At 41.3% G+C, this 27,229-nt stretch overlaps 1 protein-coding gene across 6 annotated transcripts in view; it reads left to right on the forward strand.

Annotated features, from left to right (window-relative positions):
• The window catches only part of LDB2 (LIM domain binding 2), a 490,344-nt gene that overhangs the window by 417,418 nt on the left and 45,697 nt on the right, over positions 1 to 27,229 (forward strand). For all 6 annotated transcript variants that reach the window (XM_084627461.1, XM_084627458.1, XM_084627457.1 and 3 more), the window contains 3 exons: positions 7,135 to 7,307; positions 13,553 to 13,675; positions 15,564 to 15,647. In XM_084627461.1, coding sequence (XP_084483587.1) covers positions 7,135 to 7,307; positions 13,553 to 13,675; positions 15,564 to 15,647 — 380 coding nt within the window. The remainder of the gene's footprint in view (positions 1 to 7,134; positions 7,308 to 13,552; positions 13,676 to 15,563; positions 15,648 to 27,229) is intronic.

The raw sequence follows: 27,229 nt of genomic DNA on the forward strand, positions 1-27,229 counted from the left end.
CATGATATTTATGCATTGCACAAGTAACGTGAATATACATTTATTGCAATCAGTAGAAATCCTGGATTTTCATATCAGGCAGTAACTGCTCAGGATGATTAGCAGGAAACTTAATTTGTCCTAATTAGCCTTAGGGGAGTGAGAAATTAACTTGATGGATAAAATTTCTCATTTTATAATATACCATACTGAGCAACATCGGAAATTGTTACTCAAAGCTTTAGAAAAGTCTTCTGCTGATTCACTGAACTTTAGTTTCTCTAATTAAATTAAAAGACTATAGTAAATTAATACATACTTGATGTGTGGGTGGGTTTTTTATGGGGGCTTGTATGGTAGAACAATTGTTCAGATTATACATTGACTTGTCAGCTATATCCAGAGACTTCAGTATAGATTTATAAATTACATGTAAAACTTCAATGTAATGTAAGGCATTCATAGCCATGTTAAAGTTCCATATCTCAGCAAAAACTTTTAGCAAACCCTTGTATATTTTCTATATTTGTCTATCTATTGTACTATTATATTATTATAAGATAGAAAATAAAAAAGAGAGATTTATTAAAACCTGGGATTTTCTGTCACAATTCAATTAGCTGAGACAGCTATATATGATATTTTTTAAACGAATGTGGAAAGACCTAAACTACTTCCACAAAACTGCTCATCTATAAAGCGTCAGACCTTTTAATTCCCAAGCCCCACTCTCAAATATATAAATAGGATACATTCCTTAGTTCTTATGCAGGCAGAACTCCAAAGGAGGTACATTTTTAAAAATTACTCTCAAAACATACAGAACAAGACAGAGAGACATGAACTCAGTTGTCTGAGCTAGGAATTAATGAGTTCTAATCTGGGCTCTGATATTCACTCCTCTATTGGCTTAGACTAAGTCACTTAACCTATTTGCCTTTGGGTATGTCTACACTATGAAATTAGGTTGAAATTATAGAAGTCGGTTTTGTAGAAAGCGTTTTTATACAGTCGATTGTGTGTGTCCCCACACAAATGCTCTAAGTGCATGTAGTCGGCGGAGTGTGTCCACAGTACCGAGGCAACCGTCGACTTCCAGAGCATTGCACTGTGGGTAGCTATCCCACAGTTCCCACAGTCTCCACCGCCCATTTGAATTCTGGGTAGAAATCCCAGTGCCTGATGGGGCTAAAACATTGTCGCGGGTGGTTCTGGGTACATATCGTCAGGCCCCCGTTCCCTCCCTCCCTCCGTGAAAGCAAGGGCAGACAATCATTTTCGCCTTTTTTCTTGAGTTACCTGTGCAGACGCCATACCACGGCAAGCATGAAGCCTGCTCAGCTAACCGTCACCGTATGTCTCCTGGGTGCTGGCAGACATGGTACTGCATTGCTACTCAGCAGCAGTTTATTGCCTTTTGGCAGCAGACAGTACGGTATGACTGGTAGCCATCGTCGACATAGTCCTTTTAACCTTGGTAAAAGGTGCTCTTTTAACCGGGCGCCTGAGCAAACATGGGAGTGACTCAGCCAGGTCATTTCCCTTGTTTTGTCTCATGGTGATTGAGTCTTACCGGCAGTGCACTGTCTTTTAATCTACAGCTAGCAGAAGACAATGGCCAGTAGTCATACTGCACTGTCTTCTGCCAAGCACCCACGAGATGATGATGGCTAGCGGTTGTACTGCACAGTCTGTTGCCAGCAAGATGTATAAAGATAGACGAAGTGGCTCAAAACAAGAAATAGACCAGATTTGTTTTGTATTCATTTTCTCCTCCCTCCCTCTCTCTGTGAAATCAACGGCCTGCTAAACCCAGTTTTGAGTTCTATCCTTGAGGTTTTGAGTTCTATCCTTGAGGGGGCCATTCAGTTTCTCGCAAAGCCACCCCCTTTGTTGATTTTAATTCCTTGTAAGCCAACCCTGTAAGCCATGTCATCAGTCGCCCCTTCCTCCATCAGGGCAATGGCAGACAATCGTTCCGCACCTTTTTTCTGTGCAGACGCCATACCATGGCAAGCATGGGTAGCCCGCTCAGATCACTTTGGCAGTTAGGAGCACATTAAACACCACACACATTATCCAGCAGTATAAGCAGCACCAGAACCTGGCAAAACGAAAACGGGCGAGTAGGCGACGTCAGCGCGGTGACGAGAGTGATGAGGACATGGACACAGACTTCTCTCAAAGCATGGGCCCTGGCAATGTGGGCATCATGGTGCTAATGGGGCAGGCTCATGCAGTGGAACGCCGATTCTGGGCCCGGGAAACAAGCACAGACTGGTGGGACCGCATAGTGTTGCAGGTCTGGGACGATTCCCAGTGGCTGCGAAACTTTTCCATGCGTCAGGACACTTTCATGGAACTTTGTGACTTGCTTTCCCCTGCCTGAGGCGCAAGAATACCAAGATGAGAGCAGCCCTCACAGTTGAGAAGTGAGTGGCAATAGCCCTGTGGAAGCTTGCAACGCCAGACAGCTACCAGTCAGTCGGGAATCAATTTGGAGTGGGCAAATCTACTGTGGGGGCTGCTGTGATGCAAGTAGCCAACGCAATCAAAGATCTGCTGATATCAAGGGTAGTGACCCTGGGAAATGTGCAGGTCATAGTGGATGGCTTTGCTGCAATGGGATTCCCTAACTGTGGTGGGGCCATAGACGGAACCCATATCCCTATCTTGGCACCGGAGCACCAAGCTGGCGAGTACATAAACCGCAAGGGGTACTTTTCGATAGTGCTGCAAGCTCTGGTGGATCACAAGGGACGTTTCACCAACATCAACGTGGGATGGCCGGGAAAGGTGCATGACGCTCGCATCTTCAGGAACTCTGGTCTGTTTCAAAAGCTGCAGGAAGGGACTTTATTCCCAGACCAGAAAATAACTGTTGGGGATGTTGAAATGCCTATATGTATCCTTGGGGACCCAGCCTACCCCTTAATGCCATGGCTCATGAAGCCGTACACAGGCAGCCTGGACAGTAGTCAGGAGCTGTTCAACTACAGGCTGAGCAAGTGCAGAATGGTGGTAGAATGTGCATTTGGACGTTTAAAGGCACGCTGGCGCAGTTTACTGACTCGCTTAGACCTCAGCAAAACCAATATTCCCACTGTTATTACTGCTTGCTGTGTGCTCCACAATATCTGTGAGAGTAAGGGGGAGACGTTTATGGCGGGGTGGGAGGTTGAGGCAAATCACCTGGCTGCTGGTTACGCGCAGCCAGACACCAGGGCGGTTAGAAGAGCACAGGAGGGCGCGGTACGCATCATAGAAGCTTTGAAAACCAGTTTCATGACTGGCCAGGCTATGGTGTGCAAGTTCTGTTTGTTTCTCCTTGATGAAACCCCCCGCCCCTTGGTTCACTCTACTTCCCTGTAAGCTAACCACCCTCCCCTCCTCCCTTCGATCACCGCTTGCAGAGGCAATAAAGTCATTGTTGCTTCACATTCATGCATTCTTTATTAATTCATCACACAAATAGGGGGATAACTACCAAGGTAGCCCGGGAAGGGTGGTGGAGGAGAGAAGCACTGCGAGGGGTGGTGGAGGAGGGAAGGACAAGGCCACAAGACTTTAAAACTTATTGAATGCCAGCCTTCTGTTGCTTGGGCAATCCTCTGGGGTGGAGTGGCTGGGTGGCCGGAGGCCCCCCCACTGCATTCTTGGGCGTCTGGGTGAGGAGGCTATGGAACTTGGGGAGGAGAACGGTTGGTTACACAGGGGCTGTTGCGGCGGTCTGTGCTCCTGCTGCCTTTCCTGCAGCTCAACCATACGCTGGAGCATATTAGTTTGATCCTCCAGCAGCCTCAGCATTGAATCCTGCCTCGTCTCATCATGCTGCCGCCACCTTTCAGCTTCAGCCCTCTCTTCAGCCCGCCACTTACTCTCTTCAGCCCGCCACCTCTCCTCTCGGTCATTTTGTGCTTTCCTGCACTCTGACATTGTCTGCCTCCATGCATTCGTCTCTGCTCTGTCAGTGTGGGAGGACAGCATGAGCTCAGAGAACATTTCATCGTGTGTGTGTTTTTTTTGCCTTCTAATCTTCGCTAGCCTCTGGGAAAGAGAAGATCCTGTGATCCTTGAAACACATGCAGCTGGTGGAGAAAAAAAAGGGACAGTGGTACAAAAAGACACATTTTATAGAACAGTGGGTACACTCTTTCATGGTAAACCTTGCTGTTAACATTATATGCATAGCACATGTGCTTTCGTTCCAAGGTTGCATTTTGCCTCCCCCCACCATATGGCTAGCCCTCCCCCGCCCCCGTGGCTAACAGCGGGGAACATTTCTCTTCAGCCACAGGCAAACAGCCCAGCAGGACCGGGCACCTCTGAATGTCCCCTTAAGAAAAGCACCCTATTTCAACCAGGTGACCATGAATTATATCACTCTCCTGAGGATAACACAGAGAGATAAAGAACGGATGTTGTTTGAACGCCAGCAAACATACACTGCAATGCTTTGTTCTACAATGATTCCCGAGTACGTGCTACTGGCCTGGAGTGGTAAAGTGTCCTACCATGGTGGATGGAATAAGGCTGCCCTCCCCAGAAACCTTTTGCAAAGGCTTTGGGAGTATATCCAGGAGAGCCACGAATGCCAGGGCAAATTAATCCTTTCACATGCTTGCTTTTAAACCATGTATAGTATTTTAAAGGGTACACTCACCAGAGGTCCCTTGTCCACCTGGCGGGTCCAGGAGGCAGCCTTGGGTGGGTTCGGGGGGTACTGGCTCCAGGTCCAGGGTGAGAAACAGTTCCTGGCTGTCGGGAAAACCGGTTTCTCCGCTTGCTTGCTGTGAGCTATCTACAACCTCATCATCATCATCTTCCTCGTCCCCAAAACCTGCTTCCGTGTTGCCTCCATCTCCATTGAAGGAGTCAAACAACACGGCTGTGGTAGTGGTGGCTGAACCCCTAAAATGGCATGCAGCTCATCATAGAAGTGGCATGTTTTGGGCTCTGACCTGGAGCGGCCGTTCGCCTCTCTGGTTTTCTGGTAGGCTTGCCTCAGCTCCTTAAGTTTCATGCGGCACTGCTTCGGGTCCCTCTTATGGCCTCTGTCCTTCATGCCCTGGGAGATTTTGACAAATGTTTTGGCATTTCGAAAACTGGAACGGAGTTCCGATAGCACAGATTCCTCTCCCCATACAGGAATCAGATCCCATACCTCCCGTTCGGTCCATGCTGGAGCTCTTTTGCAATTCTGGGACTCCATCATGGTCACCTCTGCTGATGAGCTCTGCATGGTCACCTCTGCTGATGAGCTCTGCATGGTCACTTGCTGCTTGCCACGGTGGCCAAACAGGAAATTGAAAATCAAAAGTTCGCGGTTCTTTTCCTGTCTACCTGGCCAGTGCATCTGAGTTGAGAGTGCTGTCCAAAGCAGTCACAATGGAGCACTCTGGGATAGCTCCTGGAGGCCAATACCGTCTAATTGCATCCACAGTACCCCAAATTCGACCCAGCAAGGCCGATTTCAGCGCTAATCCCCTTGTCGGGGGTGGAGTAAGGAAATCGATTTTAAGAGCCCTTTAAGTCGAAAAAAGGGCTTCATCATGTGGACGGGTGCAGGGTTAAATCGATTTAATGCTGCTAAATTCGACCTCAGCTCCTAGTCTAGACCAGGGCTTTGTTTCCCTCTCCATATAAACCTATCTGCCTTGGTTTTCCCCCTATACAATGGAGTTAATCTTTACCTACTACCACACAGGAGTATAGACACAGGAATGTTGAGGATTAATTAATATTTGCAAAACATTTTTCAGGTGAAAAACATAATATACCGTAAGTTCAAAGTATTATTAAGTCATTCTAAAAATACAGTATTGATCTGTTTATAAAGTACTTATTCCTAAAATATTGTCTTGGTGTTTTAAGTTGCCAATAGCAACCAAACTGTCTGCAAAAATGGAGAAGGAAAACATCAATTGCACATAACACATTTCCCTTCGATGTCTATTACTACCACTAGTCCGTGCAACTGAAAAACATTCAGAACTCTATTTATTTATTTATTTATTTACTGAGAGCTACGTCCTGCAGTCCTTATTCAAAACTGCCATTGATTTCAGTGATGTGAATTCAATGGGAATTGTTTCCAAGGATTGCAGGGTTTGTCCCTTGAAGTCTATGAGTTGGGGTTTAAAAAACAAATGCAGATTGTTCTACTGGTCAAATCTTTCTTCGTATATGGCCCATCTCTATGGTCAGGGTATATCTACACTGCAATAAAAACCCTGTGGCACCGAGTCTCAGAGACCAGGTCAGCTAACTTGGGCTGGGACTGTAAGGCTAAAAATTGCAGTGTAAACAATGGTGCTGGGGCTGGAGCCTGGGGACTCTGAGACCCTCCCCCTCATCATGGGGTCTCAGAGCCTGGGTTCCAGCCAGAGCTGGAGCATCTGCACTGCAATTTTATAGCCCTGCAGCCGAAGCCCCACGAGTCCAAGTCAGCTGACGCAGGTTTTGTATCACAGTGCGTGTTTACCCCATGTGCATCTTCAGCCGTTTTAGATTATAGAGACAACTATTTCCACTTGAATTGAAAAAGAGATCTCAGATGGGCTCTGTGCTCTGAGCATATGGCTTTATATATTGCATCCCACTGTCAGGCCCTTTTTCAATCGCAGGGATTTTGTTTTTCTCCTATAGTTCTCTTTCCATTCAACAGACTATATTAGCTATACATATATATTGTATATACTGTATTAATATATATGTGTATGTACTCTATGCATAAAGAGTTATATGTTTCCGTGCATGCATGTATTTGCACAAGCACATGTACGCTCTGGTTTTATTTACACATTTATTTATGGAAATGAGATATTGCATCCAAGTTTCAGACAAGATTTACTCAGCATGGCTCCTGTGTAGTAATAACCTTTGAACATCTACAAGCATCTCCAAACCTTCAGGAAGAAAGAAGCTAGTTCACCAACTGTATAAAAAAGCTATACGAACCAAGGTCCAAACCTACTGAAGAGAATAGGCTGTTTGCCATTGATTTCAATGGGAGCAGGTGGAGACTCTAGTTCTGTAGCTCTCCGAGAACATGTATTATATTCTTTAAATGAAAGTTTCACTTAAAAACACTGATGTTGTGTTTGTTATAACCTACAGTATTTGTTGATTTTTTGCTTTGTATCTTCCTCACAGCCATTGGAAGGACCCTAATTCCTCGTTATTTTAGCACGGTCTTTGAAGGAGGTGTAACAGACCTGTATTACATTCTCAAGCACTCAAAAGAGTCATACCACAACTCATCTATCACAGTGGACTGTGATCAATGCACCATGGTCACCCAGCATGGAAAGCCCATGTTTACCAAGGTAACAGGAAAGACTCAGTAAAACATATTGTGTTTTGTGTGTGTGTGTGTGTGTGTGTGTTTTTCAAGGAGTATTTGAAGGATAATTATGTTTTCTGAAAGGCTTTGTTGATTTCTAATACCTCAAACACTTTCATACCTTTGTATTTTGTATTATTACTATTTGTTACATGACTGGAAAGCTTTGTGGGCACCTTTTGCTGTCTTCCTAGGAAGTTTTTCAAGAGAAAGCACGTAAAACTAAGCCACCACAGCCACCAAACTTTTAGGAACTACGTTTCAGCTGCCTGTGTACTTTAGCTCATCTTAATTTTACAACAACAGTGAGTGATTACATGGTTGATACATTTTGGTTAACATGCTTTATTTAGATATGTTACCCATTGGGGACTGGGAAGTCTCAGTACAGCTAGTGCTTTAATACAACAGAGCCTGATCCAAAGTGCATTGAAGTCAAAGGAATGATTTACAGTGATTTCAGCAGTCTTTGGATGAGGCCCTAAGCAGGTGTCCACCACATCTGATTGAAGATTGAATTCTCTTCAGACTTCGGCCTCTTCCAGTCTTGCAGCTAAATCACATAATTAGATAGGATGTTTATACTTATATAAACAAGACCAAACAGGCAGAAAAGCAATTAGATATACCAAATTAAAATAAAATAAAAATCTTATGGAATTAAATGACATACTTGAAATGAAAAATTACAACAAACTGTGGTTAGTGAGAATGGAAATGTGTGCATTGCTTATTTAGCCAAGGTCATCCTCTTTTATTCTCATTTTTATGCATCCTCAGATGGCTAAATCCCACTCTTTGAATTTTACAAGAGGGAGGGGACTGATTAAATGTAGCCGAGCCTTTAGGGAACAGTTAAACCTGTTCTATCTTCCTCATTGGCATGTGGGACTGGTGAGGTTCTAGTGTAGGCAGAGAATATGGCGGCTGGCATTGTGATGACTGAGCATTTCTAGGGTGTTCATGGCATGGTCTGATCATGTAGAACTTGTTCCATCAGATCGCATTGACTTCTTGCCTGCCATATTCACATATCTCTTTCACAGTATTTAAATGACATTGAGATTGAGTTACTGGTAGGGTTGGCCAGAAAACAAGAATTTTGCTTTGTGAAACATTTTGAGGTTTCAACATTTGGGTCTATTCCAGGGAATGAAACCAAGACGATTTGAATTCTTTTGCCAAAACAAAACAAAACCACCACAGAGAGAGGGTGGGACTAAAATTGCCTGCTAGTTGGGGCACCCACCTGGGATGAGGGAGAACCACATTCATGCCCCTGCTTCAACTCAGGCAAAGCAGGAACTTGAACTAGCATCTCTTACATCCCAGGTGAGTGCTCAAACCACTAGGCTATTGGCTTTTCTGGGGTCTCTTTTCTTTCTGAAGTGTTTTGACCACAAAGTCCATCCTGGACTTGAGAAAGGTTTGGTCAAAACCAATTAGTTTCCACAAACTGGCATTTTCTGACCCCCAAAAAACAAAACAAAAAACAACTAAACAAACAAACCAAAGACTTTACTGAAACATTCCAACCAACTCAAGTTACTGGGGCTCTGAGTTTATGACGCATGTATTGCATCATAATGTTGTCCCCCAAGGAGGAGGAAGCATGCCAAGTAAACCAGCTGTTCCTAGATGACCCCTCCTCACCACCTGACCTATGAAGACCTTGCATATTGCAGCCATGGCTAGATGTTTGTCTATGTGCAGTGGAAGGGAAGCTATAGTGTAGCTACTTGTCCCTTCTGCATGGCACTCGAACAACATTTGTGTTATTTCCATGATTTTTCTCCCCTTTGTGATGCACTTGGCCAAAGGGCAGAACACGGGTCAGTTGGTTTAATGCAATATTACACAGAGAAGCAGTTTTTTGGAACCCTTCCTTTGGAATCTCCAGCATTCAATAAATACTTTTGCTGATTTAACACATTTGTTTTGCGTTGCCAGCACACTGTACTACAGCGCTGTTCCTTCAGAGGGGGAAATAGTACCCAGCTGATACAAAAAAATAAAAGGTGAAACACTCCTAAGGACCAAAATCTGGCTTGGGCTGAATATATACAGATCCCATCTACTTCAAGAGAAGCACTTCGTATATCTGATGGCAGTTTGGTCTTAATCGTGCAAAGATTCGCAGGATTGGAGTCTTAGTGACATCATACACGCTCCATTAGTGAAGGTTCTGTTGAGGATTCTAATGTAAATCTCTATACTTCAATAGAAAGTTCACTCAGGGATTCAACTTAGCTTCAGGAAAAAACTTAAATTGTTTTTATTTGTTTTTACAATTAAAACATTATTTTTCTTTAGAACGTAGAATAAGGGAGAAAAGAGAAACATTACTTGTCTTGTTCGAAAGTGAGTTAGAACCAAATTTTGCCTTCTAACATGCATGCACAGCTCCCAGTGAAGTCAATAGGGACCCAGCACATGTAATGGCAGAACTGTATCTTCGTGGCATGGGTACAGTGGACAAAATTAAAACCTCATGTAACATGTGTAACTACATTAAATTTAATTCACTCACTTAACACTATGTCAGAAATTGGTCGAGTAAGGTTTTTCCTTCCTTTAGTGACTCTATTGTAAACATTTTTAGTACGGTTTCAGAGCAGCAGCCATGTTAGTCTGTTTCCGCAAAAAGAACAGGAGTACTTGTGGCACCTTAGAGACTAACAAATGTATTGAGCATAAGCTTTCGTGAGCTACAGCTCACTTCATTGGATGCATGCCTCTGATGAAGTGAGCTGTAGCTCACGAAAGCTTATGCTCAAACAAATTTTTAGTATGCAAACTCATCAAGCACACTGCTGTTGTTTAGCACCCACTTTGGTCTGATGAACAGTCTGCAAGCTAAAAAATTCTCTAAGTAGTTTTAATACAATAGTCTGGAACAGTCCTGATAGAGGTTTGATCATCTGTTGCATCAATGATCCACATGCTATGCATTTTTATATTTTCCTGCTTAGGTCAATTTATTAGATAGTACTGAGTAAATATGAGATTAGTAATTTTTTTCTTTTTTAAGCAAGGTACTCAAGCATATACCTGACTTTAAGCACAAGTAGTCAAAACTGACTTCAATGGGGTTATTCACTTGCTTACAGTTACCCAAGTACTTAAATATCTTACTGAACTAAGAAGTAAATGATACATTTTTAATAAAACCAGAGGAAATAAATTAATAAAAATATTTTAATAACATTCAGGGTGTGAATTAAAGCTAATAAAAGAAGGGAAATACATGTTCAGGATTAAAGGTCCCAGTTAACAGGTTTGCCACTGACTTCTGTGAAAGTAAAATCAGGTTCTAAACATCCAAGCTACCATGTTAATTCACCCTGGTGTTTGGATTTTAAATTTTTTTTTTCCTTCACGCAATGGAAGCACTGCTCTCACAGAATTAACCTAGACTCTTATAATTTACTTATTCTCAAACTTTATATGGTAGTTGAGCTGTTTTTTAGTGCTAGTGATTTTTGTATTTCCCAATAGCCTCACATAAATGAACTTTACAGAGATCAGCGCTACTAAAAAATGGTAATAGCCTACATGCACGTATCGTTATAATAAAAATACTTTTTTCTCTGCAGTTGACAATGACTCAATCATCCATACTTCACAAGTATAACACTAAAGCTCACTTTATCTTTTTTAACTCTTACTGAGTAAATAATTTTACTAATTTTATATATTCATATAAGCTTTAGACTGCTTTTCAAGTAAAGGAGTCTAAAGATCTATTGAGAAATGATCTATTAATATGGCTGAAAAAGGAAGAAAAGATTTCTTATTTTAGAAAAACTACATTCTATCCAATAAAAAGCAATTTTGAGGTCATTTTTCATGGTTGCAACCCACTGACTAGCCTACAATTAATCAATGCAAGGAAGGGGTTAAAAAGCTATTGGTTAGTTTGAGAAATGTTCTTTTTTAGTTTTCTTTTTCCTGGCCTAGTCTAGAGCTACCACGTGATATACTGAATGCCTGCCAGCCTCTTTCTTGTTGATCCTCCGGAGACCATCTGTGCTGGGGGCATTGATTAGAGTGTGTCTGCTGGGATTACATCTTTTCTGTTGCCATGCCAACTAATCAGCTGATTTTGGTTACCACAGAAACAAAATGTCAGAGCTCACAGTAAGGTAACATGAATTCAGCACAACAGAAAATGTTTTCTTAATTGGAGACCCTTTTGATTTTGGATTCTGTGGGAAAGGCACCTTTTCTTAAAAAAAAGAGGCCAACTTCAAATAAGAACTACATTAATTTTATTGATTAGAAGTAATATCTGAAATTATTTTGTAGAGGGGAAAATTAAATTCCTTTATGAGATGTGTAAAATTTTGTCAATGATATGAGGTATGTGTTCCAGCTTTTCTGTGACCATTTGTTAACATATGTGCATAAAATAAAGTCTATTGAGAGCTATATTTCTTAACATTTCAGAGAAGACATATTTGTGAGCCTATGGGATATTATTATAAGACATTATTATAAACCTGAAGTAGTTTAATATTAACTTGGCAATAACCAGGATCCTTGGCCTCAGTACAGTAATATTGATAGGCTCAGCTACCTCACATTGGTGTATTAGAGTCGTGGGTGTGAAATTTTTAATCTTAGTATGAAAATAATAAGAACATCAAAGAGTCAAGGGAGGGAATGAATCCTGCATATAGGCCATCAGCAATACAAAACCTGAATGCATGACTGAGGTACAGTGAATAAGAGAATCCTATTAACAAGTTTCTCTTTCCTAGGCCTATAATATTTTGCCTGCACAATATGCCTGGTAGCCTAGCCTAGGTGGTTTTGAATAGTATGCTAAAGCTGATCAAACTGTGAGGAGACACAACTATGGCATCAAATAAGTAATTAGAAAAAATACACACTGCAAAACCACAAACTATATAAATCTGGGTTTGGTGATCACACCAATGTGCAAACAGACTAACTAGTAAACTAGCATTACAATTTGTTTTATTTAATTCAGCTATGATTTGATTAAAGTTGCAATAAGTGTCTTTTTTTTTTAATGGAAGATTGTTATCTAATTGTCTGTGCACAGTACTGTAAGAAGATTTCACTAATTACTGTGTCTCTCCTTTCATTATTTCTTTCACTGCAGGTTCCTTCAGTCATACTAACTCCTAACAGGAGCTTTGAGACTAAATTCATAACCAGTTTCTTTAAAAGAATTTCCAGTGCTGCTAATGTGTACAATGCTTCGGGGATCCACTAGCCAGGGCACCATGCAAGGAGTGCATTTGGCACCCTGAAGAAGACTGAATGCATGACAGCCCCATGATACTCAGATACTTCACTGCTCACTGATAAAGCTGTGGGCAGCTCTATGAATGCCAGTCACTTCCCCTCCCTTCTCCTGCAGTACCCAACTGCGTTTACCCATCCTTCTACCTGCCCACCTACCCCCTTGCTTTTCTAATACAGCATCGTTCACAGTATGATATGAATTATTTGACTGTGGAGGGCAGCTCACATGTACAGGGCTACAAGATCAGGCACTGGCATACTGGTCTAAGTGTCTCTTCTTTGCCCCCACAACACTCAATATCACATGGGAGTCAGCCTCATGGAGCTACCAATGCAGACCCAGGGACACCTGCATGTAGCTTTCTGGTTAGTGGCAAATCTGTGGTATAGGCAGCTGATAAAAGAGAAAGAAAATGAGAGAAGAAAACCAGATTAAAAATAAAAAGTGGGTGTGTATGTGGGGAGGAAGCACTTGGAAAAAGGGAATAAGAAAAATGAGTATTGACAGCAACCATGCTGGGGCATTATGCACTGCTAGTGGATGCAAATGGAGCATTTATACATTAATCCATTAGTAGGGAGGATCAAACTTCAAAAGGTTGGGAACGACTGGTTCAGCAGCTTGACATCAAGTATGCACAACAGTCACCTATGCTGAAAGGTTTAGTGTCATTAATTAGCAGTGGTGATTAAAAAGGGAAACAGATATGGTGCAATAAATAAGATTTAGTGCACTCAATGCTATAAAATCTAGAGTATAATAAGTTATTGTCTCCACTGTGAAGTTACTTTCCCTAATTCTTTTTCTAGAGAAGGGGAAACAATTAACCCAATGACAGTGAACACGAAAATACAGATGATATTTTGGTGTTTAGTTTAAATGAGTGAGAATACTGTAATTCTGCACAGATTTCCTGGAAGATTTTATTTCATGTGTTTTATTAATCCTAGGTATGCACAGAAGGGCGTCTTATCTTGGAGTTTACCTTTGATGATCTTATGAGAATAAAAACATGGCACTTTACCATTAGACAGTACAGAGAATTAGTCCCACGGAGCATTCTAGCCATGCATGTAAGTAATCCTTTTTCCATTTGACCTAATGCAAAGAGATGAGATTATGTTTTTAAAGAACTCCAGCAAATTTCACAGCCCAGGCAATTAACTATAAATATTTTGTTCTGACTGCAACCGCATTAATTTATAAGCCCTTCTTTCATCACTCTCCCCTGTTTCTCAGTGTTTCATGTAAGACTATATTGTAACTATATTTTCACAGTTATTTTTCACTTCGCTCTAATAAATTTTTTCTTGAATCCCATTTTGTCATCGTGGGTTGCATGACAAAGATTTGGGGCCAAAGTCTGCTTTCATTTATATTGAGGCAACTCCACTGAAGTCAGTGGGCTTTCATCACTGTAGCTGAGGGAAGAATTTGGCCCTTAAATGTGAAAGCTGATTTTTATACTCACAGGAGATAGCAACTACATACATACACACATTTTTGGTAGAGATGGGCCCAAACCAAAACTTCAGAACCTGATTCCAGATCTTATTTTCACATTGAAAGCCCCTTCTCTGTTATGACGTGAACCAGATTCCAGAGTACTTTTACATTGTTACTCCTGGGGGCATTCTGCACCAAAAACTTAAAAATTCTGTGCACAATATTTTAAAATTCTGCAAAATTCTGAAAATCTTACATAATCATGCCAGTTTCAAGTATTTTGGTAATTTGTTTCAAAATACCTGTCAGCAAGCATGTCTGTAACAATACAGACACACACAAAAATTCCCCCAGGATCAGAGAGTTAAAGAAACCCCAATGACAACCCAGTTCCTGTTTCTCTGCCCCCTTTCCCCCTCCCCAGAACCCAGCAGGGAGCCAGACACCCACAATGCCTACCCCCAGAGCCCACCTGCAAGGCCCCCACAGCCAATATACCTGAACCTCCTCCTCCCCAGAACCCAACCGTGAGGCTCCCCTTGCCCAGACACCCATTCCCCTCTGTCCCCCAGAGCCCAGGGATCCAGAGGAAGAAACAGCTTCATGCTTGGTCTCAGGCTTGCAAGGAGTTTTCTGCGTGCCACCCTCTCCTTCCCTTAGGGCATGCTGGGAACTGCAGCTCCCAGGAACCTTCTAGCTCACTCTCTCTCCTCCCCAGCAGCATCTTCTATGTGTAAGCTGGGCTCTGCCAGTCCAGTGGCTCTGTACAAATACTGAAGTCAATGGGACTCCAGCTGCACACAGTGAATTGCAGGATCAGCGCCATAGGGGTTTTAAGGACATAGGCCCAGATTTTCAAAGGTATTTAGATTCCTAAATATACAGATAGGCACCTAGTGAGATTTTCAGAAGCACCTAAGTAGGTGAAAATCCCATTAATTGCCTATCTGCACCTTTAGGCTTCTAAATACCTTTGAAAATCTAACCCACAGTCCCTACCAGAAGATCTTCTAGTCTGTGGCCTGATCCTACAAGTCCTCCGACACAGAACCCTCATGAAAGTAAATGAGAGTTTGCACACCTGGGTTAATCACTTAAAGCAAGAGTAATGTATTTAGAAGAATGTGATACAAAAACATTACAAACTTGGGGATGGTCACTATCTCGTACTATATCTTTTGTACAGTGTCTACTACACTGGGGTCCCAATCTCAGTTAGGGTCTCTAGGTGCGAATATAATATAAATAATGGTAATTTTATATAAATCCATTTAGCTTTTCAGATGAGCTGGAGCAGAGGAGGGAGTTATAGAAAGACCATCTGAAATGGACTTTGTCTTACAACAAATTAGTATTGCTTAATATTACAAATCCAGTAAAAGACCTCCAGAGTGGTTTTATTTATTTAACTTTTAACTCTAGCCTTGAAATGTAATTTTTCCACAAGAGTGATTTCCCCCCACGAAAAACAAACCAAAAGCAAAGTGCCAATTTCCTTGCTTCCTTCCTACTTAGGCACAAGACCCTCAGGTGCTGGAGCAGCTGTCCAAAAACATCACCCGAATGGGTCTGACTAACTTCACCCTCAACTACCTCAGGGTAAGCGCTACTGCACTTGCCAGTTATTGTGAGTAATTTTAAAAGGTTACAAGCATTGTTGAGCCAACATAACAAAAACAGGGTCTAAGACAGTCAGGGAAGGTTGGAACCAGCCCTTAATGAGGGTTGTGGGGAGTAATATTGTGATTGGAATTAGGGTAACAAAGCAGCACATAGCAATGTTAGGGCTCAAACCTGCCCCACTGAAGTGAATAGAAAATTTGTCATTGACTTGAATGGAAGCTGGATCGGCTTCTGTGTTTTTCCTGGGCTTTCTTTTCAACTTTGCATAATTTAACAGGATTTATTGTTTGTAAACTAGAAGTTTTCCATCCTGTTTTGCTCAGATTTCTTATTTTTCTCTTGTCTATAATCATTGTTTCTGAGAAAACTGCAGCTACTTCTTACCACCATCCAGTGGTCTCAGCCTCCTTTCTACCTCCCTAATAAGAAGCAGTATTAAGAGAAGGCACAGGTCCAGCTCTGAAAGCAGGCATACCCTCCATGCTTCCACCCTGCTTTGCCTCTGGGAGCCAGAGTTCTTTCCTCAGCTTTGCACTACATTGTCTAAATTTTTTTATGATTAAATAATGCATTTGTTCCCATTGCTTTCTGAACCTTGAAGTGCATTCAAAGTTTGTAAGTTTATTTTTATTTTCTGAAAGTATTCTCCTGTGTGGGTTCACAGTGCACACACTGAAATAAGAGTCTGGGAAATTAATATTGTTATGGTTAAAATGCAAATCATTTCTAGTTTTGGAAATATTATTAAGAATATAAAATGAGGCAAGGTACCTAACAATGCACCAGTGGACACCAGTAATTGTTTGTTTTTCCTTTTAATTAAGTGAATAGTTATTCAAAATGTTTGGGCTTTTAGAAAAACAAGAGTATTCTGGAAGATGAAAATGTTATCAGCCCAATGCAGAGCTGCACAGAATAGCAGTTAAATCAGCTGCAATTCAGTGAGGGTCATGATTCTACAAAATGTTCCAGGCAAACAGAGACCTGCACCAAGCAGAACCCCACTGAAATCAGTGAGGCTCTATGTGAGCACAGGGATAACTTGCAGGACTAGGGTCTAAGGTGAGATCTCACCAAGATGTCTCTATGGCTATGCCCTTGTTCCCCCAGTTGACTAGATGGTCATTGCTAATTACTTATTTAGCATCAGATTAAAAACGATAGCTCAAATGCTACTCTCAGTTATACAGGGCAAGTTTACCCCAATGGAACTGAGAGCAGAATTCAGCACAAAACCTGAGGTGAAATAAAACAGCATATTAGAAGTGTTGCAAGTAGAAATTCTACAATCAGATGTATGTGTGGTGGTGTTCCGTGTGCAATCTTATATGGTTCAGGGAGTGCCATTTTGAATTTGCAGCACTCTATCACTCTAGCAACTGCCAAGACCTTACAATTCCTTTGCTACATGTTCTCTAACTGTTGAATGTGAGATAGACTAATGAAATAGGCAGAAACTCTGAGATATAGATTAGTGCACATTTGGCATGAACTGTCCCTGCTGGTATCATACTGTCGGCGGGGGGCGGGGGAATGGTATCAATATAAGCACTGGGAAGATACACAGTGAAGTGGAAGGGGATTAAATGATGAAGTCTTACCTTTTTTTTTCGTCCGGAGTAGTCTAGTTTTGTTAGTTTAATAGGCAACATTAGATCCCTAAGTACAAAGCTTTCGCTGACTCTTGGCCATGGTGATTCCAAAAGGAAATCTTTTTCGAGGCAGTCTCTGCTTCTTTCTGCTTTGTAGTGATGAATTGATCATTCTGCTCTTTTCAGATCTGCAGCTCATCATTGGCGCTCACATGAGACGATACACTTCCAGTTTGATTTACTTCTTTTCCCATCGTTTTCTTCTGTTAATTTTGAAAAAAAAATCCCTTCCTAACCCAGAGCTGTAAAATTGTTCACTGAAAAAAAAAAATCTGTTAAATGCAGCTATGTTTAAGTTTTTAAAAGTCAGCATTTTACCTGATTTTTATTTAAACCTTTCTGGTGTTTAATAATTAGTATTGTTATGTGTTTTTAAATAAGGTTTTAAACATAAGCCTGTACATGATTTTCATTTTTCTTTTCTGCATGCTGCAAAGGCTTGTGATAATCAGAAGAAAAAACTTCACTGATGGGCAGAATTAATCATTTTTATCCTCCAAAGCACACACAGCAGTGAGCTATGCTGCAGTCTTTTTAAAAGCGGAATTTAAACCTTAATTTAAGATACTGCTGTTATAAAGGTGTAGCGTGTATGTTGTACTTTGTAAACACTATAGTATAGCATATCCCTATTATTTGGGATAATTACAATTTCGGCTATTCAAACCTTCAACCTGTGTACTCTGTTTTTTCTTTATTCACTTTGAGTTGGTGGAAATAAAGCTGCTGTGCTTAGAGGAACATTAATTTTGTTAAAGACTGGAGGGAGGTAGAAATCTTAAAAATATTTTCTTGGAAACTTGAAACAAAATTTACAGACCTACCAGTTTTGCCGTGTTGGATTTGGCAAATGTGCTTTCTCCCCACTCCCTCCTGGTTCTGTAAAGAACATGGGTTTTCTTTTGGTTTGGTTATTACCTTGTTTTGTACCAGCATAATTGATTAGCTTATCAGTGAGGTCAGCATGCTTTGCTGTAGCTCTTACATAGGATTCATTAGTTACGGGTAGTCCTCTGAGAAACAGTGAACGATACCTCATAGGTTTTAAATTAATATCAACTACTGTTTTTATTTTGTTTCTTAGCAAGTTTTGGATATTGTAAAAAATCAGATATTAAGGCTAAGAACTATATCCCACCCTCAATCAACACTCTAGGTAAAGAATAGGAGCCCTATACAGAGAGAGAGGATGAACATGACAGTCCATAGAACAGTTCCTATCAGATTGTAAGAATTTTAGGTAGGTAAATTGTTACCTGTGTGCTTTGTTAGATACTCAGCTACTCCCCTTAGGTTTGAATTTAGATACATCTAATTTACAATGGACTTGAACCAAGTCTGAACAATAGGGGTATACTTGGAGTACCATTCCCTTATATTTTAGAGCTCAAATTCCTCTCTGTCCCTGTCCCGTACAATTTCATATTCCAAAAAACAAAGCTACATTTCTCACATACTTGAAGTTTAAAAAAATGTCACTCCAGCATTGTAAGCAGTTGCAGCTAGATGGAACCTTTAGGCACAGCCCTATGCTGTCCATCAGAAGCCCAGAATTCCTCCTCTGCTTCTCCCTTGCTCTGGGGAAGGAAGGGAATGGAGTAATTTTTTACAGCTCTTTACCAGATGTAGATATTCCATTTTCCCCTCAAGCCAATTCAGCTCTACTCACTTGTGTGTTAGGGTGAGTGGAACCAAAGCTCTGCCCATTCCCCAACCTCCGCCCACCCCCTGCACAGGAAGAACCAGCTCTGTAGAGTCAGCCCTCCCCACCCAATGTCTGGGCAATGATCCAGGCAGGCCCGAGAGGGAAGTGAGAGGTCTTTTTCTCCCATATGTCCTTGCATGAGTGGGTTAAACCCAGCCATGATCTGAGCCTTAATTACAAATTATCCAATTCTCTATTATGCACCCCAGTAACAAAATATCACTATTGCAAATGTCAATTTTGGGGGCAATAACCCCTTGAGCCCAGGTTTTACTTAATTAGTTTCTCACTAGACATTTTCAGACTTCTAGTCTTAGAAGGCTAATGTAATAAATTATATAATGGGATAACATTTTGAAAGGGGACACTTAAATTGCATCCACACTGTTTATATGCGTACCTGTTATGCATGCACATTTTAAATTTGTACATGCAAAATATACACTTATGCATAAAATTATTCCTTTTAATGTGCCATTAAGGAGTTTGCATGTATAAATATGGGTATTAGGACAAAATATTTGAGTGTCATTTAGGGGTTCTGCTCAGGAAGTTTGATCCTAGTTCTGCAATTATTTGTGGTACTGTCTGATCAGTATTTCACTGTTATATTGCACCCCAAAAAACTATATTAAAAGAATATTAAGGTTGCAATGTCAAGCACTCGAAAGTTAGGAGGTGCCAGAATTAAGGTTGCCCTCTTAATTGTTCCCCCTTGTGCATTATCATATAGTCCTTATTTACATGTTCACATGCTATTTTTTCCCACAGAACTTCTGCCTCATTTAGTGCCCATGGTAGCTGGTCCTCATTGAATGGGTAGCTATTCAATATTTCTTTTTATCTTCATAATTCAGTGTGTGGTCCCATGTATTATTTACTGCAAACCATCTAAACCCCACACTGAACACAGAATTATTAATTTCCTCGTGGGCTTTTCTATGGTGCTTTCATCATAGTATCTTCGTCCTTTACAGATGTTAATGAATTTATATTCACAAAACCCATATGAGGTGAAGCCAAGGATTAAAGCCAAAACTGTCAAAAGTGTCAACTAATTCTGAGTGCCCAATTTCAGAGATTTAGGGCCTGATTTTTCAGAGGACTTAGAATGTTATAACACTTCATATATTCAGAGCAGAGCTCCTATAATTGGAAGAGTTGAGCACTTTTGCGAATCAAAAGAAAATGAGGAACATGCTGTTTCCCCATGTGAAAAGTTTTGTTTAAGTGACTGGCCCACTCTGTGACAGAAGCAGGGATAGAATTTTTCTCCAGAAAGTCTGGAGAATTCAGTTGCCTTAACCATGAGGCCATCCTTTGTTTTCCTGGAGTTCCCTGCCTCATTCACCACCTGAGTTCAAATTTTTGCAACAAATGAGGGAGGGGTCCTAATATTCCCAGAGCAAGTCCATCCTGTGCCCTGAAAGAGGGACCCTGTAGAAACAATAGTATGTGATCATGTAATTAAACGCTGTCAGAATGTATACACATGGGTGGAGTAGAGGGGCACACCAACCTTATTTCTGGCATTTCCTGACTTCTGAGAGCTTGACTTTGCAACTGTAATATTTTTGATGTAATTTCCTATGTTTTTAATATAAGTAGAAATTGAAAAAACAAAAGTTTAATAATGTGGAACCATACCAACTTCCAGCGTGGTCATCAGGAAGTTTGGAATCTTTAGATCAGAATGGCACAGTTCTCTACTGCTGGAGCTCCACATGAGCTAAGAGAAAAGGAGTACTTGTGGCACCTTAGAGACTACCAAATTTATTAGAGCATAAGCTTTTGTGAGCTACAGCTCACTTCATCAGATGCATACAGTAGAAAATATAGTGGGGAGATTTTATATACACAGAGAACATGAAACAATGGGTGTTACCATACAGACTGTAACAAGCGTGATCAGGAAAGGTGAGCTACTACCAGCAGCAGAGCGGCGCAGGTGGGGGGGACGGGGGACCTTTTGTCGTGATAATCAAGGTGGGCCATTTCCAGCAGTTGACAAGGACAGTAGGAGGGGAAATAAACAAGGGGAAATAGTTTTACTTTGTGTAATGACACATCCACTCCCAGTCTTTATTCAAGCCTAAGTTAATTGTATCCAGTTTGCAAATTAATTCCAATTCAGCAGTCTCTCATTGGAGTCCATTTTTCAAGTTTTTTTGTTGCAGAACTGCCACTTTTAGGTCTGTAATCAAGTGACCAGAGAGATTGAAGTGTTCTCCAACTGGTTTTTGAATGTTATAATTCTTGACATCTGATTTGTGTCCATTTATTCTTTTACGTAGAGACTGTCCAGTTTGACCAATGTACATGGCAGAGGGGCATTGCTGGCACATGATGGCATATATCACATTGGTAGATGTGCAGGTGAACGAGCCTCTGATAGTGTGGCTGATGTTATTAGGCCCTATGATGGTGTCCCCTGAATAGATATGTGGACACAGTTGGCAACGGGCTTTGTTGCAAGGATAGGTTCCTGGGTTAGTGTTTTTGTTGTGTGGTGGGTGGCTGCTGGTGAGTATTTGTTTCAGGTTGGAGGGCTGACTGTAGGCAAGGACTGGCCTGTCTCCCAAGATCTGTGAGAGTGATGGGTCATCCTTTAACTGGTAGCTGTGGAAGGCGGACCCACCACTAGAAGGGGATGAGATACGTAAAGCACCAGCGGTGTCACAGCAATTTCCTAGTCAGTGAAGGAATGTTGGCACTCAGGACTCTTGGGTTCAACTCCATGTTCTAGAGGGGTTTGTGCTCTAGTGGTTACAGATCCTTCTGCCTCTTTCCCCCACCTCAGCCTTTTCCTGTTCCCTTCTGCTCCTACCATACACATCTGTCTCCTCTGATTCCCGCCTACCTGCCTCCTGCTTGGCTCCTGTCCTGCTCCAGCTGCTAATCTCCACCCAATTCATGCCCCTGCTCCTCCTGAGCCCTGCCCATGCCTCCTCCCTTTCCCTTCTACCTTCCCTCCCTCCCCTGAATCCCAGTCAGGCTGTTTCCTCCTCCTCCTCACTGCCTGGGCACCATCAGTGGGCATTGGGAGAACAGGAGCATCTGCCTGCTCTCGGTTCCATTGCCACAGCCCCATGCAGCTGGGAGGAGCAATGTCAAGGAAAGTCTGGCTCAGCCCCTCCAGCCCCAAGATGGAGCATGCTCAGTTGATCTATGAAGATGGGCATGCACAGCTCAGTTACAGGTAGGAGCAATGAGGGGATGGAGCATGCTCAGTGCAGATGAAATCTCCAGAGATTTAGCTGATGAGCTAAGTCTCTGCAGAGCACATAGAACCTGAGATTTACAATTTGGCCAAATTTGGGTGATTTTTCTGGGGACAGCAAAAGGCACAGCTCTGACACGAAGGTTACCTTCCTGCCAAATGTTTAGTTCCTGCTCCAAAGCATGGAGCTGCCAGAACTTTTCAACAAATCAGTTATAATAGTTTTATTTTTTAACGTGTGCAGAAAAAATTTATTTTCCCTTAAACTCATTCTCAGAAATGGCTAAATCATTTTACCTGAAACTTTCCAGAAACCTTCAGCCTGAGGGAAAGGCACCCTCCTTGCGAAATTTCAGTCCAACTGGATTGAGTTTGGCAAAGTTATAAGCAACTGAAAGCAGGCATGGCCCAATATCTTAACAAATACTTTGCCTCAGTCTTTAATAAGACTAAAGAGGATCTTAGGGATAATGATAGCATGACGAATGGGAATGAGGATATGGAGGTAGACATTACCATATTTGAGGTAGAAGCGAAACTCAAACAGCTTAATGGGACTAAATCGGGGGGCCCAGATAATCTTCATCCAAGAATATTAAAGGAATTGGCACAAGAAATTGCAAGCCCATGAGCAAGAATTTTGAATGAATCTGTAAACTCAGGGGTTGTACCGTATGATTGGAGAATTGCTAACATAGTTCCTATTTTTAACAAAGGGAAAAAAAGTGATCTGGGTAATTATAGGCCTGTTAGTTTGACATCTGTAGTATGCAAGGTCTTGGAAAAAATTTTGAAGGAGAAGGTAGTTAAGGACATTGAGGTCAATGGTAAATGGGACAAAATACAACATGGTTTTACAAAAGGTAGATCGTGCCAAACCAACCTGATCTCCTTCTTTGAGAAAGTAACAGATTTTTTAGATAAAGGAAACGCAGTGGATCTAATTTACCTAGATTTTAGTAAGGCATTTGATACCGTGCCACATGGGGAATTATTAGTTAAATTGGATAAGATGGGGATCAATAGGAAAATTGAAAGGTGAATAAGGAATTGGTTAAAGGGGAGACTACAACGGGTCCTACTGAAAGGTGAATTCTCAGGCTGGAGGGAGGTTGCCAGTGGAGTTCCTCAAGGATCGGTTTTGGGACCAATCTTATTTAATCTTTTTATTACTGACCTTGGCACAAAAAGTGGGCGTGTGCTAATAAAGTTTGCGGATGATACAAAGCTGGGAGGTATTGCCAATTTAGAGAACGACGGGGATACCCTACAGGAGGATCTGGATGACCTTGTAAACTGGAGTAATAGTAATAGGATGAAATTTAATAGTGAGAAGTGTAAGGTCATGCATTTAGGGATTAATAACAAGAATTTTAGTTATAAGCTAGGGACGCATCAATTAGAAGTAACGGAGGAGGAAAAGGACCTTGGAGTATTGGTTGATCATAGGATGACTATGAGCCGCCAATGTGATATGGCTGTGAAAAAAGCTAATGCGGTCTTGGGATGCATCAGGCGAGGTATTTCCAGTAGGGATAAGGAGGTTTTAGTACCGTTATACAAGGCACTGGTGAGACCTCACCTGGAATACCGTGTGCAGTTCTGGTCTCCCATGTTTAAGAAGGATGAATTCAAACTGCAACAGGTACAGAGAAGGGCTACTAGGATGATCCGAGGAATGGAAAACTTGTCTTATGAAAGGAGACTCAGGGAGCTTGGCTTGTTTAGCCTAACTAAAAGAAGGTTGAGGGGAGATATGATTGCTCTCTATAAATATATCAGAGGGAAAAATACCAGAGAAGGAGAGGAATTATTTAAGCTCAGTACCAATGTGGACACAAGAATAAATGGATATAAACTGGCCACTAGGAAATTTAGACTAGAAATTAGATAAAGGTTTTTAACCATCAGAGGAGTGAATTTTTGGAATAGCCTTCCAAGGGAAGCAGTGGGGGCAAAAGATCTATCTGGCTTTAAGATTAAACTCGATAAGTTTATGGAAGAGATGGTATGATGGGATAACATGGTTTTGGTAATTAAATATTCATGATAAATAGGCCCAATGGCCTGTGATGGGCTATTAGATGGGGTGAGATCCAAGTTAACCAGGAAAGAATTTTCTGTAGTATCTGGCTGATGAATCTTGCCCATATGCTCAGGGTTTAGCTGATCGCCATATTTGGGGTCGGGAAGGAATTTTCCTCCAGGGCAGATTGGAAGAGGCCCTGAAGTTTTTTCGCCTTCCTCTGTAGCATGGGGCACGGGTCACTTGCTGGAGGATTCTCTGCTCCTTGAAGTCTTTAAACTACGATTTGAGGACTTCAATAGCACAGATATAGGTGTGAGGTTTTTTTTGTAGGAGTGGTGGGTGAAATTCTGTGGCCTGCGTTGTGCAGGAGGTCAGACTAGATGATCGTAATGGTCCCTTCTGACCTAAATATCTATGAATCAATGAAAATGCCAGACAACGATAGCCAGAGGAATCTACAGTCTACCTGTGCTGCCTATAATCTGTGCTGCCAGAAGTTGGGACTGGGCTACAGGGGATGGATCACTTGATAATTACCAGTTCTGTTCATACCCTCTGAAGCACCAGGCATTGGTCACTGTCAGAAGACAGGATACTGGGATTGATGGACCTTTTGTCTGACCCAGTATGGCCGTTCTTATGTTCTTAATCAGATCATACTGCCACGGAATTTCTAGTGAGGCAAACACTATATTGCAGGAAGTGTCTATTTTAGTGGCAAACACAGTAGCTTGTATCCCTCCCTTTTGTGTGTCTACCTCTTTGTAGGATAAGATAGGCTGGTACTTTCTGAATGGAAAATTTGATGAAGTATGCATCTTTGACAATCAAATACAAGGTAGTTTTTAAAAAATATAACGTCCTTTAATATACGGTGTCACAAAACGCTTTACAGCAAGAATCCATCCATCATAACCTGAAGAGAAAAGGGAAAAGAAGTTCTTAAGAAACAGTTTACAGAAAAGAAATGATCAAGATGAAAGGGATAGGGGGCTAGCTCAAGTAAAAGATGAACATACAACTAAGCAGTATTGTAAAGAGGAGACCAAATCTAGGGTAACAGAGTCAAGAGATGGATACAAGGTCATAAAGTTGTCAATTATAATTGCCTCTTATGTAGCACTTTTTATCCATCAATCTCAAAGCACTTTACAAAAAAGGATACATATTTTGTGGATGGGGAAGCTTAGGCAGATAGAGGAAAAGTAGGCTGGAGCAAGTGTCTCAAGAATTTTGAAAACCAGGAAGGCAATTTTTAATGGGATTTTGAGATGCAGAGGAAGCCAGTACGGATGCCAATAGTATAGATATGGATGATCAGTTCTGTTTCTTGGCATAGTATTTGTTTCTCTAGATAATAGGAATTTAGGAAGACAATAAACAAGAGGGAATGGTGGCAGCAAGGGAGTAAGTGATTAAAGCATTAAGAATTTCAAGTGAGGCAGAGACAAATTCTATCAAAATTGCAGAAGTAGTGAAGGCAAATTTTCACGTACAGGACACTGTGATGGGCTCTTGGGTCTTAGTTTAAGAGAGTCCTAAAAGCAAAATATATTGTGTATGAATTCAAACTGACTATTGGTGCACTGTGGACATACAAACACATGATCTTGGGAGCAAAATTAAGGTCTAGATTAAAGAGAATGGGAGGCTCATAGAGAGATTGAGACAAAGAGGTCTTCAGTCTCTTCAGGAGTGGGAAATCAGGGTATAGCATGATGTGGGCAGTTTAGAAAAAGACAGAAAGATGGAAGAGAGAATGTTAGGAACGTTATCTTGGGAGATAAGATAGAAGGAGGGGAAAAAAGAGGGCCAAGAATAGAGCCTTAGGGCAGTTTTTAGAGGACAGGATGAATAACCTATACTAGAATGCAATACAATCATAAATAGTGCTAAGACATGAGAATTAGGGAAGTAGGATTTATATGAGGACCTGACAATGCCAATCCCAACATTTTGTTCCAGGCAGTCAGAATGGCAGAATGATTTATTGTTTATCAAATATCAGTGGTGTGCCTGATGCAAATAGGAATGTGAAGAGAGGGATGTATACTCAGAGGCAGTCAAGGAATAGGTACTGATCCAAATCCAATGGCTTAAAATCGCTGCACTAGGTCTTCACAGGGTGTTTCATAGTCTGAAGCATTAGCAACAAAAGCATTGCCGTTACGTGGTTTGCTGGTAAGCTGGGTAGACAAACTCCATCCCCCCAACCTGTGTTTATATTCTTGCACAACGCCTGATTACTCTAGCTTTATGTAGGCAGGAGTGAATTTCACGATAAGTGAATAGCCACCATTCACTGATATTAAATGGCAGACTGTGCAGATAGCATGAATTCATGTAAAAAACTCAACATCAGTATGTTTTTCCTGTTTCGTGAAGGACCAAAGCTTGAACAGCCAAAAGGATCCTAAGCAGCAAATGTAACTATTTTATTTCTTGGAGTTCAACTTTCTCTTTATGGTGATTTGGTTGAACTCTGTGAATCCACACAGGAACAGCTAAGGAGACAGACAAGGCGATGGTACGTTGATGTGACTATTGACTGAAGTGAGAAAGCACATATAACAATTGTAATTACAAAACTAACCATTTTGTTTGGTTTGAGTAGCTTTTGTATCTCTTGTTTTGAGTTTGCTTTGTCTTGTACACCCAAATGTTCCCCAAACCGGAAAGTAGTCTCACCACTTTCTATTCGAAAAAATAGCAATGAGCCCTAAATAAAAATGTAAGCCAAGATTTTCAAAAGTGACTAGCTGTTTTGGGGTTCTCAGCTCTGAGATACCCAACCTGAGACAACTTGAAGAGGCCTGATTGTTAGAAAGTGCTGAATATCCAGTCTTATCCTGGGCTGTAAGTTTCCCATTCTTAATCTATGAATCTAAGAAAACTACAGCAATTGGGTCTGATTTTGATCTCTCATACACCAGCTGTACAGTGTTATAACTG

Source organism: Lepidochelys olivacea (genome assembly GCF_965140295.1).
Source record: "Lepidochelys olivacea isolate rLepOli2 genome assembly, chromosome: 4".
Classification (NCBI taxonomy): domain Eukaryota; kingdom Metazoa; phylum Chordata; order Testudines; family Cheloniidae; genus Lepidochelys; species Lepidochelys olivacea.